General features: G+C 42.2%; 2 protein-coding genes across 5 annotated transcripts in view; one reads left to right on the forward strand and one right to left on the reverse strand.

The window, feature by feature from the left end:
• Window positions 1–12,920, reverse strand: part of prepl (prolyl endopeptidase like) — a 57,821-nt gene extending 44,901 nt beyond the window's left edge. For 2 of the 3 annotated variants that reach the window (XM_060831381.1, XM_060831380.1), the window contains exons 1-2: window positions 12,493–12,920; window positions 9,142–9,270 (exon numbers count right to left, since the gene is read on the reverse strand). In XM_060831381.1, the coding sequence (XP_060687364.1) occupies window positions 9,142–9,270; window positions 12,493–12,690 (327 nt within the window). In that variant the 5' untranslated portion in view covers window positions 12,691–12,920. Of the gene's footprint in view, window positions 1–4,515; window positions 4,566–9,141; window positions 9,271–12,492 lie in introns of those variants that run through there. The other variant, XM_060831382.1, reaches the window with a different exon arrangement.
• Window positions 12,921–13,061: 141 nt separating this feature from the next.
• Window positions 13,062–17,127, forward strand: part of camkmt (calmodulin-lysine N-methyltransferase) — a 375,134-nt gene continuing 371,068 nt past the window's right edge. For both annotated transcript variants that reach the window (XM_060831383.1, XM_060831384.1), the window contains exon 1: window positions 13,062–13,502. In XM_060831383.1, coding sequence (XP_060687366.1) covers window positions 13,341–13,502 — 162 coding nt within the window. In that variant the 5' untranslated portion in view covers window positions 13,062–13,340. The remainder of the gene's footprint in view (window positions 13,503–17,127) is intronic.

Genomic DNA, 17,127 nt, shown 5'->3' on the forward strand with positions numbered 1-17,127 from the left:
TAAAACATTTGAACCCTGGAACGTGCAACAGCCATTCTTGTCCCTGTTCTACCCACGTCTCTGTAATGGCCACAACATCGAAGTCCCAGGTACCAACCCACGCTGCAAGTTCACCTACCTTATTCCTTATACTTCTGGCTTTGAAGTATACACACTTCAATCCACCCTTCTGGTTACAGGCACCCTCCTTAGAGATCGCTGCATTATTCCTAACCTCCCTACACTCAAGGTCCTGTACCCTAAAGCTACAGTCCTGGTTCCCATGCCCCCGCGGAGTTAGTTTAAACCCTCCCAAAGAGCACTAGCAAACCTCCCCCCAAGGATACTGGTGCCCCTCAGGTTCAGGTGTAGCCCATCCTTTTTATAGAGGTCCCACCTTCCCCAGAAAGGACCCCAGTTGTCCAGAAACCGGAATCCCTCCCTCCTGCACCATCCCTGTAGCCACGCATTTAACTGCTCTCTCTCCCTATTCCTCGACTCTCTATCACGTGGCACGGGTAACAAACCAGAGACTACAACTCTGTTTGTTCTAACTCTGAGCTTCCAACCTAGCTCCCTGAAAGCCTGTCTGACATCCTCACCCTTCTTCCTACCTATATCGTTGGTGCCAACGTGGACCACGATCTGGGGCTGCTCCCCCTCCCCCTTAAGGACCCGGAAAACACGATCAGCGACATCACGTACCCTTGCACCTGGGAGGCAACATACCAAACGTGAGTCCCTGTCGCCCCCACAAAACCGTCTGTCTGTACCCCTCACTATCGAGTCCCCAAGAACTATTGCTCTACCTTTCTCCACCCTACCCTTCTGAGCAACGGGGCCAGGCTCCGTGCCAGAGGCCTGAACCTCATTGCTTGCCCCTGGTAAGTCATCCCCCCCACAAGTATCCAAAACGGTATACTTGTTCTTGAGGGGAATGACCGCAGGGGGTCCCTGCACTGGCTTCCTCCTCCCACTCCCCCTCACTGTCACCCATCTATCTTGAACTTTCGGAGTAACTACTTGCCTAAAGCTCCGATCTATGACCTCCTCTGCCTCCCGAATGATCCGCAGTTCATCCAACTCCAGCTCCAGTTCCCTAACACGGGTTTGGAGGAGCTGGAGATGGGTGCACTTCTTGCAAGTGTACTCAGCAGGGACGCTAATGGCTTCCCTCACCTCATACATGTTGCAAGAGGAACATTGCCCTCTCTGCACTGCCATCCCTCTAAAAGTAAGCTTTCCTTAAAAAAAACAACAACAAAACCAACTAAATCTAAAGAAACAAACAAGGAAAATGCAGCACTTACCCGCTAGTCACAATTGGTCTTATTATTAGGTTAGAGGAGGTGGAAGGGTGGGAGGCACTACTCGTGTAGTGCCTCGGGTGACTCGCCTACGCGTTTAAATAAGGGGAGAAAAAAAAACCTTACCCAAGTAACCTAGCGCGCCTTCCGGGTCTGCTACCGCTTTTTTTGAAAGAAAACTTTAAATTTTTAACTATTAAATAAACGACCAAACTTACCCACCAGCCGTCGCGAAGTCTTCCGAGAGACTGAGGCCTAAAACTAGCCCTGCTAGTCAACATACAATGGAGTCCAGGATTTACCCAGGCATTCCCATGAATGTGGGCAACCTGTTGGCACTCTGGGCAATCCCTCATCAACATAACTATGTCTGCATTCAAACCAAGTACCGAGACAAAGCTTTGCATCAACATCTTCATTTTAGAAACCCCAAGATGACTTTGTCGAGTTCTGCCATTATTTGGTGGCAACCTTTGCTCAGGACAGTCACTCTTGCTCCCCATAATAATATGCTGTTCGGTGCTGTGACCTGGTCTCTTTGGGTAGAAAAAGGTTTCAATTATGTTGCATTGGCCCTTTTGTTTCCCCCATCACCTTCAGTTGTTTTAATTTTGCTAGGACCAGATCTTTTTGCTTCCAAAGGCTGGTTTTGCCATGCTGTGACTGGAAGTAGGTCCAGAAAATTTAAGACCATGAAAGACTGTCCAGTGGTAGTACTACCAGTATTCTATCTACCAATGGGAGGTGGTTCACTGTATCCACATTCACTGCTTGACATCCCAAGTGATTTCCACCTTGTAATTATATGCACCTAGTATTGGAGCCTACTACTGAATTTGGCAAGAAGCTATGGGAGGACAAGGCAGTGTCACTTTAAGTAGACTTAGTAGGGGTTTGTGGTCTTTATTTTGGTCCATAAAGGTACTAGGGGAACATCTTGATTCCAAATATGACCACCAAACCTTCCTTCTCAACCTGGATGTATATATTCTCTGCATCAGCCAAAGCCCTGGATGCATATGCTATTGGGTATTACTCTCCACAGGGCCACCTATGAGCCAATACTGCCCTGATGCTGAATGCGGAGGCATCGCATGTCAATACCAGATCTCACTTGGGATCACTGCGTATCAGCACCTTAGAGAATGATAGCTGTTTCTTCATTTCCCTGAAAGTTATGGCTTGGCTTTGCGACCACTTCTAAGGCTGACCCTTTTTTCTTTAAAAGAGTGATGCAAAGATGCCAGAATGGAGGCTAGGTTATGTAGGAATTTTCCATAATATTTCATCAGCCCAACGAAAGACTTAAGCTCCGTTACAGACATGGGAAACAGGGAACCTTTGATTGCCCTCACTTTATCTTTCAATAGGTGTAACCTGGTCTTGTTGACTCTGTAGCGCAAGTAGGTCACTTGGGCTGCCTGGAACACATTCATTTTCCTTTGAAGGCATATACCCCCTGGGAGAACTGTCTAAGGACTATGTTCAAGTTCTCTAGGCACTCATTATTCATCCCTGTTATTAGCATGTAATCTTGATAAATGGCAACCTTGGGTATACCTTATAAAACGTTCTCCATCCTCTGCTGAAAAATTGTCATTTAGGGCATCATCAACCTGTACAGTCTCCTTTACTGGTACAAACCCCTATGGATATTATTTGTACATATTTCTGGGAATCCTCATCCGAGTACATGGCTCATTTCCAGCTTTGTGAGGGACAGCGCCCACCCCCCCCATGCCCATTTTGCATATAAAACTTCTATACGAGGGATTGGGTATTTATCCAGCTACAAAAAGTTGTTTAAACAAACTGTAAAGTCCCCACAAAGGTGAAGTAACCCATTGAGCTTCAAAAATCGGTACAACCACTGCTTTCACAAATGGGACTGAATTGAAAATACCTTCGTTTTGCAGCCTTATGATTTCTGCCTCTACGTTTGCCTGCAAGGCAAATGGCACTAGGTGGACATTGCAGAAACGTGGAATTGTTTTCTGGTCAGCATGCCAGGTGGCCTTGGCTCCATTGGTAGTCCCCAGACCTTCCTGAAAGAATTCTAGGTGTTTAATTAGGATTTCACTCGGGCAGCCATTTTCTAATTGACAAATGTCGAGCCAATCTCAGTGAATCTCAATTTTGCCTCATCAAGCCTAGGCCCGAGCCTTTTATTACAGTCAGCGGTAATTGAACCATCTGTTTCTCATAAGAGACTGGAACCAAAGTTGTACTTTTAAAACGTGTAAAGGTTCCCCGGTATAGGTTTGCGGTCTAACTCAGCTCCTGTGCAAACGCAAGGGTTAGAGTCAAGATCGAATTTTGTTAAAGACAGGTTAGGCAATCACAGAAGCTGCTGCAGCTGTATCGATCTCCATTAGAACCGATGAGCATTTAATCAGATGTTTATTTTGATTGGTTCTGATTTGGATGCCGCTAAGCAATTTAACTGTTCCAAACAAGATGGAGGTGGACTTTCCAGGGTGTGTACCCTATTGGATACTGGCCTATGAGTTCTCTTCCTCAATTTAGGTCTAGTAGGACTCATTTGCTGTTGAGTCCACATACTGGCTTGAACTACAATGGTTTGCTGGCTCGGATCCTGAAGAAAATTTTAAGCACTTGGCGAAGGCTTGGCTCGGTTTTAGAATTTTACTGCGGGCTGACCTAGAGTCCCTCTGTTCAGGATATGTCCTGAGTGTGGCTATGCAATTGTCTTCATTTAAATGATGCTCCCCAAGTCAGCCAAACAGGCAAGGGTCTCCACTTCTCAAACTCAAAATGTTCCACTTGCTGCACTTTCCAATAATAAAACACACTGTCGTGCCTGTTTGAAGTCCAGTTGGGCTTCACCTGGTAAGCACTTCTGCATGGTTACATCATTAATCCCACATACTAAACAGCATCTCATTACGGGTTAAACCAAAGTCACCCACCTCTGCCAATCCTCTCAACCTAGTCAAAAACCCCGATACAGGATTCCCCTGGTTCTTGAAAGGCAATATTGAAAAACAATAACATCTCAGAATTAGAGTAGGCTTTGGGTCATGATATTTCTTAATTAAACAGACCAACATTTAAAAGGTTTTAGTATCAGGTGCTTCTGAGAAAGGTAGGATCCTCATAACCAAAAATGCAGCGGGTCGACAAGCTATCAGGAGAATAACCAGTTTTCAATGGCAGGATTGAATGAATCAAGCTTCCCAAATAACGGCATAATGACAAAATTGCTTACCCAAAAGATGACTGTTGCGAGCAAGTTTCTTCAGCAACATGCTTCACTCTTGTCGCCACTAAAATAACTGCAGAAGCTGGATCCCATCACCAAGTCACCCTTTATTTACATGTGGAAAGTCCTTGAACCTGGTGCACCATCTCAGTGCCAGCTTTCAGGGTATCAGAATGTCTGATACTTCTGTTTATATTTGATAGCCAGGGTTCCCTGATTGGACCAGACCAATAGTCCCAATCAGGGAAATATATACTCTATGAGGTCCATCTCGCTGACCTCATTATAATCTTGCCACTAAGTCAGAGGACATAGGCCGGTCCTGTCTCTTGTACCAATTCAGATCTGTATTTCCATATTGTCTATTAAGAAGACAGAGAACATGTTCTCAACAGGTGTGTAGAGCGTTTGACTGTTTACATACATTAACTGACATCTTTAAAACCTTGAGGTGAATGAGCAAACATGAAAAGATAGAAGAGAAAACACAAAGGTAATATAGAAAATTAGGATGGACCAGGAGCAACTAGACAGTATGTAGATTCATTTGGACAGAAAAAAAGTCTATAATAACTGATGCGTTGTTGTTAGTTTAGCAGTCGCTAAAATTGTCAGGTCAGAAGAAAAAATCCTGAATGGCTTGCAATTCAGTAAGAGAAGTCTCAGCAAGAGACATTAACAAAGAAAATAGCATTGAGTGAATGCAGAAAGTTGACAAAAAAAACTGATTGAAGCTCCTCATTCAACTAGATGATTGTAAAGTGGAGACAGGAGCCAAGGTTGAGACAAGGTTTTTGTTTAGGGTAAAAGGGTTGGCTCTTTCTATTTTTATTTTGCACTTAAGAAATTTTTATATTATTGTCTTACATTGGCAGCCTCTTGTGAATATATTCTGTGACTGATCACCACAATAAACAAAAAGGAAAATTAAATTTATGTTCTATGAAACCAGGTCTCACTCTGAGATATTATATTTTCAGTATTAGCATCAGCTGGGATCATAAACTGTGATTTGGCATAAACTGTGGAGGGGGAACCTGGATTGGGTAATACATAGTGTTGAAGTATAAAGCCTATTTTAAAGAGCAACTTATGGAATTTAACTGTGCTTGGGGACATAAGGATTTAGCCAATTGCTTTACATCAGCACATTATTTATGACACCACCAGGTATGATTATATGTAGAATGGGATGAGAGTCTGCAGTCCCAGCACCTGGAAGTGAGTTGCAACTTGAAACATTTTGAGCAAAAGAGTGCTGTTTTCATGTTGCTTCCTCTTTAACTTGTCTGACTCCCAGTCTGACAAGTCCCTTCTATGAAATTTTCTGAACATTATGTTTATATCATGAATGGTACTGTTTTCTCCTTTTCTCAGCAATCTCCTACTGCCTTACAAACCCTCCCTAAATTTTCAATTCCTCAGCCTTGCACCTTTGTACATTATTTTTCTCACCACCTCGTCACTGGTGGCCACACCATATGTTTTATGCTTTGTGAGTTTTGAGAAGATTTGTAGCTCAGGATGAGGTTTTGGACGTGGGTTTGGTCGCTGAGCTGCAAGGTTCATTTCCAGATGTTTAGGTTGGTGATGTCTAACATTGAGTTAGACCCCATCTACCACTCCCTGAGAAAAAGAATAGGAAGTGACTTCACTATAGGAAATGACAAAATCAACCCAAAAGAACCCCAAACATATAAATAGAAAGCAGGAATGCATTGCTTCGCCTGAGGCCTACTGAAAATGTTACCTAGTAGGGTAACAAAATGCCTGGAAATGAACTTTGCAGCTCAGCATGCAACCCTACAACTAATGTTTTATGCTTCATTTTTTAAGAATCAGCAACTCTCTACTTCTCTTCTAAACATTTTGTCCTTCCTTAAAACCAACCTATCTGGCTAAACTTTTGGTGAACCCGCCTTTAAATTTTCTAAAATTCACCATATTTGCTGGTTTGATTTACCTTTGAATGTTTTTCTGTTTTAAAATGTGCTAATATAAAAGCCAATTGCTGATTAAAGTTCTGTACTTTCATGGTTAAATTAGCAGCCAGCCTGAAGCTGGGCAAATGGCCTCGGGTTTAGGGGTGAAGTATATCAGGTTGCATAAATTAGAACATCACCCGGACCTGATGGTTTAGGTAGGGATGGCACTTTTCACTTTTTGGGGCTCTCAAAGTATTCCTCTATTTGTGCTAATGGGTGAGATTTAATCAGTCTGACAAGAGTCTCCCCTATTGGTCACAGAATCATCAGAGAAATCCCAGCAATTCCCTGATGGCTTTTGGACACCTTCGGACACATAGGTGGCCAGGGAGGTCTTCACGGAGATTCAGGTCCTGGGTAATGGCTATCCAGTCAGAGGATAGTAGTTCATCAGTGCCTGCCAATGCCACCAGGAGCTGTGACTGCTATCATCGAAGATCCAGGATCTCAAAGTTACTCCAGACCAAAGGGTGGAATGAAGATCTCAGGGCGTGGGTCACAGGAGAGCTGACGGCTTTCTGCAAGTTATTTCTTTGCAATTTGGGGTCCCTTGGCCACTTTCATTTAGCCCAAAGCTTACTACTGAATTGCAATGGCCTCATATTATATGGTTGACTAATGATGTTAACTGACATCTGCCAGCAGCCCGGAAATTACTACAGTCCCTACTGCCACTAGGTCACTAATGCAGGACCTCTTGTGCAATAGAGTCAGAGTCATAGAGATGTACACCACGGACAAAGACCCTTTGGTCCTGCTCATCCACGTCAACGAGATATACCAGGATTTTCTAAAGGCTGACTTGCAGGTTGAGTCCGTGGTTAAGAAAGCAAATGTAATGTTGTCATTTATCTTAAGAGGGTTGGTCTGTAAAAGCAGCAATATGCTACTGAGACTTTATAAAGCCCTAGTTAGGCCCCATTTCGAATACTGCGTCCAATTCTGGGCCCCACACCTCAGGAAGGACATACTGGCACTGAGCATGTCCAGTGGAGATTCACACGGATGATACCTGGAATGGTAGGCCTAACATATGATGAATGGCTGAGAATCCTGGGATTGTATTCATTAGAGTTTAGAAGGTTGAGGGGAGACCTAATAGAAACTTATTAGATAACGCATTGCTTAGAAAGGATGGATGCTGGGAATTTGTTTCTGTTAGGCAGGGATACTAGAACTTGTGGGCACAGCCTTAGAATTAGGGGAGTCAATTTAGAATGTAAATAAGGAGACATTTCTTCAGCCAGAATGCTGGGCCTGTGGAATTCATTGCCACAGAGCACAGTGGAGGTTGGGACATTAAATGTCTTCAAGGCAGAGATCGATAAATTCTTGACCTTGCAAGGAATTAAGGGCTATGGGAAGAGTGTGGGCAAGTGGAGTTGAAATGCCCATCAGCCAAGATTAAATGGCGGAGTCGACTCGATAGGCCGAATGGCCTTACTTCCACTCCTATATCTTATGGTCTAATATGAGAAGGTTACAGTATAACATTCCGCTGCATAATTGATGTACATATATGATTTTACTTATACATTTTTAAGTATTGAGGCATAAATTTTATGTTGGAGTCTTTTCACGTTCATGATTAATGGCTTAAGATCCAAAGCTTACATCAAGAGTCGCTATTGGACAATATACTGTACAAGAATTGGAGTCGACATAAAATACGTTTTTTATGAAAGTGATGTTAAATGTCAGATTTTTGTGTATACAATATTTAATGATATTGGAGAGGAGTTTGGGTCTCACTTTTGACTTAGTAACAGATTGGTTTGTGGTTTTAAGAACATCTGTAATGATGGTGATTTCATTACAAAACAACCTTTGAAGCCTGGCTGAAGAGTAAGTTTGTGCACAAATGGAATGTTTGTAACTCCATATTTAATGGGGCCTAATGGGTTTATTAGAAGATTCTGGATTATTTTATTTTAAACTTAAGGGAAACACCCATAACTGACAGAATTTTAGTTTCACTTTTAACTTTGGTAGCAACTATCCTGGAAAGATTTTGGAACAGGAGGCTGTATACAACAGTGCTCCTCAGAAAAGAATGAGAGATTTAGTGAATAGATTATTTTGGAGTAAAAAGGTAGTGTCACTCCCAGACCAGAAGTGTTCGGGTAAAAACCCAAAACTGGTTATTTTCACTGAATACGTTGTAGGAGCATAGTAGACCCAGAAAGAAGCTATCGCAGTTTCAGCTTACATACAGAGATTCTGATGTGTATATTACATGATGGTGTTTATTGGAACTGCGCCAAGTGCAGTGTTTTGGGCACTACACAAAAGCTGATTTGTTTCTTTACATTTTATAAAGGAGTGTTTTGAAAGTACCAAAATTTTACTGTGTGCTTAAAACCTTTGAATTTCCATTATAAGTAGATAGTTTGGATTGTTCTATTATCCATTTCTTTTGTAATAAATTTCTGTTTTGCTCTCATAGCAAAATCTACTGCATTGTGTATCTTTCAGCAGGAGACCACTTTGTTAAAACCAAAACAAATAAAATTACAACTTTTCAAACCAGGCTCCTGTCTGGGATCTGACTTGTCCGGTAAAAACTTCAGCTAGATCATAACAAAAGCTATAAAATCAATTACAATGTAGTATTTTCAGCGTTATGCTATAACAAACTTTTACTTACCAAGGGACTGTAACTGTTGGAAACATATTGGTTGCATACTTCTTCCAATCTCCTTTTAAACCAGTCTTGTAGTTTACTGTACTTGTGTGATTTAGATTTACAATATTTTAGTTCAGCATTCAAATGTTCCTTGACAGACACAAAAAAAATTTAGATCATTCAATGTCATCCTTCCAAAAATGACTTAACAGTTATGAAGACAATATTTTACAACTATATATCAATCTTTTCACATCTGGATGATTTCAATACTTTCTGAAGTATTGATGATATGCTGCAAGTGAAAGTATCATTTGAAAGCATGCGGTCGATTATATGAATGCAGGATGTATGATTAGGATAGTTTCAAAAACAAGAATTATACCAGGATATGTTTTTAATAAGCAAAAATGAATGTCTACTTAATATTGCTGAAAGAGATAGGTTGACAGTGCTTATCATCTTGCACTCACCAGGACAAATGCAAGGATGTCAAGTTTCAAATGGTTACATTAATTTGATAATTTAAATTTTGCATTCTCCTATTTTTCCCTGTTCACTAATGTGTTGGTAACATGTCTCCCTTTCAGATTTGGTACTACCGATCATTAAATTTTACTTGTCAATACAAGTTTTCTTCACAAAGCACTACAGCCATTATTAGTTATTGCAATTTTTTTCAATGTAACAAGCCATTTTGCTTTAAAACTTTTCCAATCGTTAGTGGAATATAGATGTCAAGACAAGTGAAACTCCAGATTTTGAACTTGTAAGTAATAAACGTTGCTAGATCAAAAAGGGCACAGAAACAGTGGATGGATGGTGTCAAACCATGGATGGATGGTGTCATAGCTTTTGTTATTGTTAAGTTATGTGGAGTCAGTTTAGTTGCAAAACTCATGGATTTATTTAAGGGTTCAAATACAACTTAGTGTCACAGATAATTATGGATGTAGCTTGTTTCTTACACAGGTCTGCTCCACCAAAAACAGCATTTACTGATGCAGTTTCACCCTGGTCCTTGGTTTATTTGCATATCCAGTTCTTAAAACAATAATACAACATCCTCTTTTGCCTCCAAGTCAAAATTACATCGATGAAAAGTGAAAATAGATATAAATTATGGTTACTGCAAAGCTGCTTACACAGAAATGATAATCAAAAAATTTAAGAGTTGAAGAGTCCACAAATTTGTATTCATACATATGTTTTGCCAATCCTTTCAGATCTCGTGACGGTTAAACCTATCAGAGATTTAGATTTCAACCTGTAAGTGTTAACTTGTATACTGTTAGAGTGTTGGTCATTGTCCTGGGGCTGTTCCACACAGTCATTATTCAAGCTTCTTTTTGTGGGAGGGAATATTCAATGATCATCATCAACAGTGGCTTGGCAGCACCACTTCTAACTAAGCTGATCAAGTTCTAAAGGACATTGCTGCTTGACTGGGTCTGTGGCAAGTAGTGAAGGAAGCAACATGACTGAAAAATATAAGTGCATCAATCCATCAACACACTGATAGGAGTGACCACCTGACACACCTTGTGGAGACAAAGTCTAAGCTTCACATTTAGAATATCCTCCACTGTGATGTGCGGCACGATCACTGTGCTGAATGGGATAGAATTGCAACTTAGGGCCAGACATCCATGCTGTAGGCCATCACCAGCAGCAGAATTTTAGTCAAACACAATTTGCAATTTTGTATCCTGGCATAACCCTCACATTACCATTAACAGCAAACCAGGGGATCAAACTTGTTCAATTAAATGTGCAGAATGGCATGCAGGAGGACCAACAGGCAGACCTAAAAATGAAGTGTTAACTTGACGAAGCTACAACACAGGACAACTTGTATGACACAATGCATAAACAACAAGAGAGAGACAGGAATTCTACAACCAACAGATTAGATCTGTGCTTCACAGTTCTTAATATCCAGTTGTGAATGGTGGTGCAAAATTAAACAACTCAGTGCATAAGAAGGTTAATGCTCAAGATGGGAGAGCCCAACACATCAGGGCAAAAGATAAAGCTGAAGCACTTGCAACCATCTTCATCCGGAGGTGCTTAGTAGATGATCCATCTCAGCCTCCTCCTAACATCCCCAGCATCAGAGATGGGCTTTACAGGCTAATAGTGGCTTATCACTATTCTTCCTTAGCTTTGAATCATCATCTTTTATAATTTTGTTACTCCCACTCCAAACCATTTCTTTTGTCACTTCCTTCCCTTGACTCAATACTCTCAACTCGGTACCTACAGTACTAATGTTAAATCTCTCATTTCTTAGTTTTAATGACAAGGCAAGGGTCTGAAAAGTTGTCTGTTTATCTCCTTACAAATTCTGCCTGATGTGCTGAGATTTCCAGAATTCATTGTTTTTATTATAGATTTACAGCATCTGCAGATTGTTAAAACTATATAGCCAAAACAATTTAAGAAATTTGTCTACACATTGCATAGTTTTCTGATTAAAATTACCTGGACAATTGTGTTTAGTTTAGTTTTGAGACTCAAGTAGACATTCAAGTGATGGAGACAATGGCAGGCAAGTGTATTAGATTAGATTAGATTACTTACAGTGTGGAAACAGGCTCTTCGGCCCAACAAGTCCACACCAACCCGCCGAAGTGTACACCACCCAGACCCATACTCCTACATTTACCCCTTCACCTAACACTACGGGCAATTTAACATGGCCAATTCACCTAACCTGCACATTTTTGGATTGTGGGAGAAAACCAGAGCACCCGGAGGAAACCCACGCAGAGACAGGGAGAATGTGCAAACTCCACACAGACAGTTGCCGGAGGTGGGAATTGAACCCAGGTCTCCTTTTGTTCTTTCAACCATTCCATTAGTTTAATTACAGTTTCATTGTTCTCATTTATTATGGAAATTGCCCCAGGTATAAATGTCAAATTCTACTTACATGCACTCCCCAAGCACGAGCTGTCAAACGAGGAAATGTTGTAGAGAATAAATTCTGAACCAGGACTTGTGATTTTACGAATAGCAGTCGCCTATTTAGGACAGAGCTTGAGGGGACTTTATTGTTTGCTCCCAGAGGGTTGTACACTTTTGGAACTCTGCCTCAGAAAATGATGGAGGTCAGGGTCACTGAATGCTTTCTTAGGGCAGCAGTGGATTAATTTGTTAGGGAGGACACTGGAAAGGTCACTGGGGGTAGATGGGAATGTGGAATTCAAAAATACAAACATCAGTCACGATCTCAATGACTGGCTGAGTAAACCTGAGGGTCAAATGTCTACTTCTGCCGACAAACTAAGAAATTATATCTATAGTGAACCACATATATCACGGTCACTTTGGATTACCCTGAAGACTATGAATGTGGGCGGTACTCACCTCAGCAATGAATTCTCGACATGACTTATTCTTTTCCATTTCTAAGTTTTTAAAGTTTCTCGCAAGGTTGGTGAAGCTCCGGCGACCAGAGCGAGTTCCGGAGCGGCTCCTGCACACACCATCCGGAGCCGCTGTCATGTGCCAGCACCGATGGATGCCCAGCCTCACTTTCTGTAACGTGCCGACCACTCGGCGCATTTTTTTTGGGGTCAAAATCCAGCCACGAGCCGCTGAGTTCACAACACACGCCACACGGGGAGGTCACTGCCTCCAAAACGCATGCGGCAGCAGACAAGCTCGTGTCCTAACTCTCCCGTGATGAAGGAAGAGTGATTGATTATTGAATAGCCCACAGTAAGGAGGAGTCACACAGGGGATCAATCTCTCATGAACGGTCCCCCTCGCCGCCGCCAGCCCAGCCGTCCTGACAGGAACAGGGGGCAACCAGGAGACACAACAAATCAATCACCCACCCGTCACTCACCAGCCAATCCCCTCCGCCTTTCAAGTCGATTTCAACTCCATGTCGATCGCTTTGGTCTTTAGTTCCTTCTAACCGGAAGTAAAACAAATGCACGAGAGCCGGTCGTGACTGTGACTTTTTTTTTCGCCTGCTCCCTTTCCCCCGATGCACATTGTGTTTTCTCTTTGTAATTTTTCTGTGCCTTTTGTGGGAGGGAAAGATTTTTTTTAAAAAAAGGCTAGAACGTTGTGAGCGTGAAACAATCATTAAGATGCATCCCTGTGAACACGTGTCCTGTAGATAACTCAAAGGGAATAGCAGTAGTTTAAGAAAGAGACTTTGTTCTTTCTGCGAGTCTGGGAACCAGTTGATTCTCGTGGCGTGGATGGAACGCGGCCCCGGGATTCAGAACGCGGCGCCCGGCGCCGAACCCGGAGCTGGCTGCGGCTGCTATGGAAACGACAAGGCGCGTGAGCAACCGTCTAGTGTCCAGCTCAGCCTGGAGGAGTCCAGCCTGGCGAGATCCCGCTGGAAACTGCTGCAGCGGGTAAGGAGTGAGCCTGGGGAAGGTGCTGCTACAGGAGTTTAGTATTTTGGCATATGGCATAGTTTGGGGTGGGGGAAAGGAACATGTTGCATTATTCTTTTATAGCAACTTACACATTATCAATATGTGTTGTATCGTAGATCACCAATCTATTGTAAATTGGGCACGGTGCTGTAACATGGCACACAAGGTGTCAATACCAAGTGTCATCTGCAAGTGAAATTGGATTGAAATGAAGGGATTATTAGATCAAGGTGATCAGACACTTTCATCCCTGCTCCAGAATTATGCACATTTAGATTAATATATGGCACAGAATGCCATTCGTTTCTGCCGTTATTCTATTTGAAATTTTCTTCAGGGACTGTCAACTCCTGAAAACTTCTGGCAACACCCGCTCTACAGACAGAAAACAAACAAGGTCAATCCTTTTGCCGAGCCTATGATCACTTCATCGTCAACTTTGCTTTCTTCACCAAATACTTGAATAAGTTGTCACTTCACAAATGTTGTTCTAGATCAGAGTGATGCTGGAAAAGCACAGCAGTTCAGGCAGCATCGAAGGAGCAGAGAAATCGACGTTTTGGGCAAAAGCCCTTCATCAGGCATTCATGTGACTACATCCTTTGCCTCTTCTGTCTACTGTCCCTTTTATCATCTAAAGCTATGGGAATAGTATCATATGTACACTGAGGAGACCAAACTCTATCTCTCCACCACATTTCATGACCCCTTCATTTTCTCTGTGTAAAGACCATTAACAAAAGGAACAAGACCCTGCCATTTGGCCCTTGAACCTGCTCTGCCATTCAATAGGTTCATGGCCAATATGACATTTGTCGTGTCACTTTCCAGCATTTTTCCCATAATCCTTGATTTCCCTCCTGATTAAGAATCCAGCTACCTTAGCCTTAAATCTCCACAAGGATTCTGCCCCCACAGCTCTCTGTCGCAGGAGTTCCAAAGACACTCGACCTTCTGAGAGAAGAAATCCCTCCTCATCTCAGTCCTAAATTGGTGTCCCTTTGTTCTGAGACTGTGCATTCTAGTCCACTACTCCCCCACGAGGGGACACATTCTCTCAGCATTTACCCTTTCAAGCCCTTTAAGAATCCTTTATATTTCAATGATAGCACTTCTGATTCTTCTGAACTTCAGTGAATAGAGACCCAATCTGTTTAATCTTTTCTCATTAGACAACTCCTTCATATCAGGGATCAACCCAGTAAACCTCCTTGGAATTGTCACCAATGCAATGATATGTTTCCTCAAATGAGAAGACCAAAACTGCTCATGCCACTCTAAATGTTGTTACATCAGCACCTTGTACAAATGCAGTAAGACTTCCCAATTTTTGTACTCCAGTCTCCTTGAAATAAAGGCTGAAAAATGTGTTGCTGGAAAAGCGCAGCAGGTCAGGCAGCATCCAAGAGGCAGGAGAATCGACATTTCGGGCATAAGCCCTTCTTCAGGAAGACCTTCTTGAAGAAGGGTTTATGCCTGAAACGTCGATTCTCCTGCTCCTTGGATGCTGCCTGACCTGCTGCGCTTTTCCAGCAACACATTTTTCAGCTCCGATCTCCAGCATCTGCAATCCTCACTTTCTCCTCCTTGAAATAAGGGCCAACACTTCATTAGCCTTCCTAAGTTTTGTTGCACCTGAGTGTTTTATTGCATTTTGTGCACACATACCCCCAGATCCCTTTCTGCAGTTTTTATTCATTTAGATCAGTCCTGATGGAAGGTTCTGACCTGAAAAGTCGACTCCTCTGCTTCTCTGATGCTACTTAACCTGCTGTGCTTTCTCTAGCTCCACTCTGACTTTCCAGCATCTGCAGTCCTCACTATCTATTGTTCTCCTTTCCAAATGAACAACGTCACATTTTCCTGCATTATACTGCATTTGCCAATTTTTTGCCTACTTAGTTAACATATAATATCTCTTTGTAAACTGGTTGTATCCCTCTTGCACCTTGCCTTTCTGTTTATTTTTGTGTCATCTTTGGCCAGCGTATTTGGCTGCAATACATTCACTTTCTTCCTCTAAGTCATTAATAAATTAACAGCTGTAGTCCCACCAATCCCTGTAGAACCTCATTGGTTACAGGTCACCAACCTGAAAAAGAACCCTGTTATCAATTTGCTTTTCTGACATCCAATCCTGCCTCAGTTTTGTCTAGTTTAGTATTGAGAAGACCAGAAAGTTCACCTGCAGTCTTTACCATATCATCTTTATCATGGCTGCTAAATCCATACCATACCCAACCACTGTGTCCGGTTGAACAAGAGTCTTTGTACCCTTTGTGTCCTTTTCCGGTCAGCTGAGCTTCTAACACTAAATTCCTTCCATCATAAACGCTACCTAGTTCTGCCTGTTTGACACCACTAGACTATGCCCAATCTTAGGCCACTTGCTGCTGAAACTATTGCCTATGTCATTGTTAGTTCCAATCACAACAATTCCAATAGTCAATAAAAACCAAAAGAACTGCAGATGCTGTAAATCAGAAACAAAAGCAAATGTTGCTGGAAACGCTCAGCAGATCTAGCAGCATCTGTGAAGAGAATTCAGAGTTAATGTTTCGGGTCCAGTGACCCTTCCTCAGAGCTTTCCAGAATTCCGATAGTCACCTAGCTGGTTTTCCACCCTGAAACTCTAGAAGATTGGACTCTTAGGTTTTCTGCTGCTTATTTCCGATCCTTCATTGCATTGGTTGGACCACTTTTGAAATATTGCGTGCAGTTCTGGCCTCCTTCCTATTGGAAGGATGTTGTGAAACTTGAAAGGGTTGAAAAAGATTGACAAGGATGTTGCCAGGGTTGGAGGATTTGAGCTTCAGGGAGAGGCTGAATAGGCTGGGGCTGTTTTCCCTGGAGTGTTGGAGGCTGAAGGGTGACCTTCTAGAGGTTTATAAAATCAGAACGGACATGGATAGGATATATAGACAAGGTCTATTCTGAGGGGTGGGGGAGTCCAGAACTAGAGGGCATTGGTTTAGGGTGAGAGGGGAACATATAAAAGGGACTTAAGGGGCAACATTTTCACACAGCAGGTGGTACATGTTTGGAATGAGCTGCCGGAGGATGTGGTGGAGGCTGGCACAATGATTCTATGATCCTAAGAAAAGGCATCTGGCCTTTATGAGTAAAAAGGATTTAAGAGGGAAATGTGCCAAGTGCTGACAAATGGGAGTAGATTCGGTTAGGATATCTGGTCGGCATGGACTGAAGAGTCTGTTTCCATGCTGTACATCTCTATGACTATATGATTCACCTTTGCTGTCATATTTTGCTTCATGGTTCCTCAAGATTAACATTTTCATCATCTATTTAGATTTATTTTTGATCTTGTATTTCTGTCAAAATGTTTTTCAGAGGAGAAGCATTATGAATTAATGGGAAAGATTGTAACTTAGTTATGTAATTACCTGATAATGGAGGCAGTGAGCCATGGTGACAAACTGTAATTGGACTGAAATAACCAGTGCCATCACCCAGGGTCCTGGTTGAGATTATTACCTTTCTTATGCAACTGACCTGGTATATGCAGTAGAGTTTTGGGATTGAGGATTATAGAAAAAAAGGGGACCAGGATAACATTCCACAGGGTCACAGACAGATTGGT

Source organism: Hemiscyllium ocellatum, chromosome 10 (genome assembly GCF_020745735.1).
Source record: "Hemiscyllium ocellatum isolate sHemOce1 chromosome 10, sHemOce1.pat.X.cur, whole genome shotgun sequence".
Lineage (NCBI taxonomy): Eukaryota > Metazoa > Chordata > Chondrichthyes > Orectolobiformes > Hemiscylliidae > Hemiscyllium > Hemiscyllium ocellatum.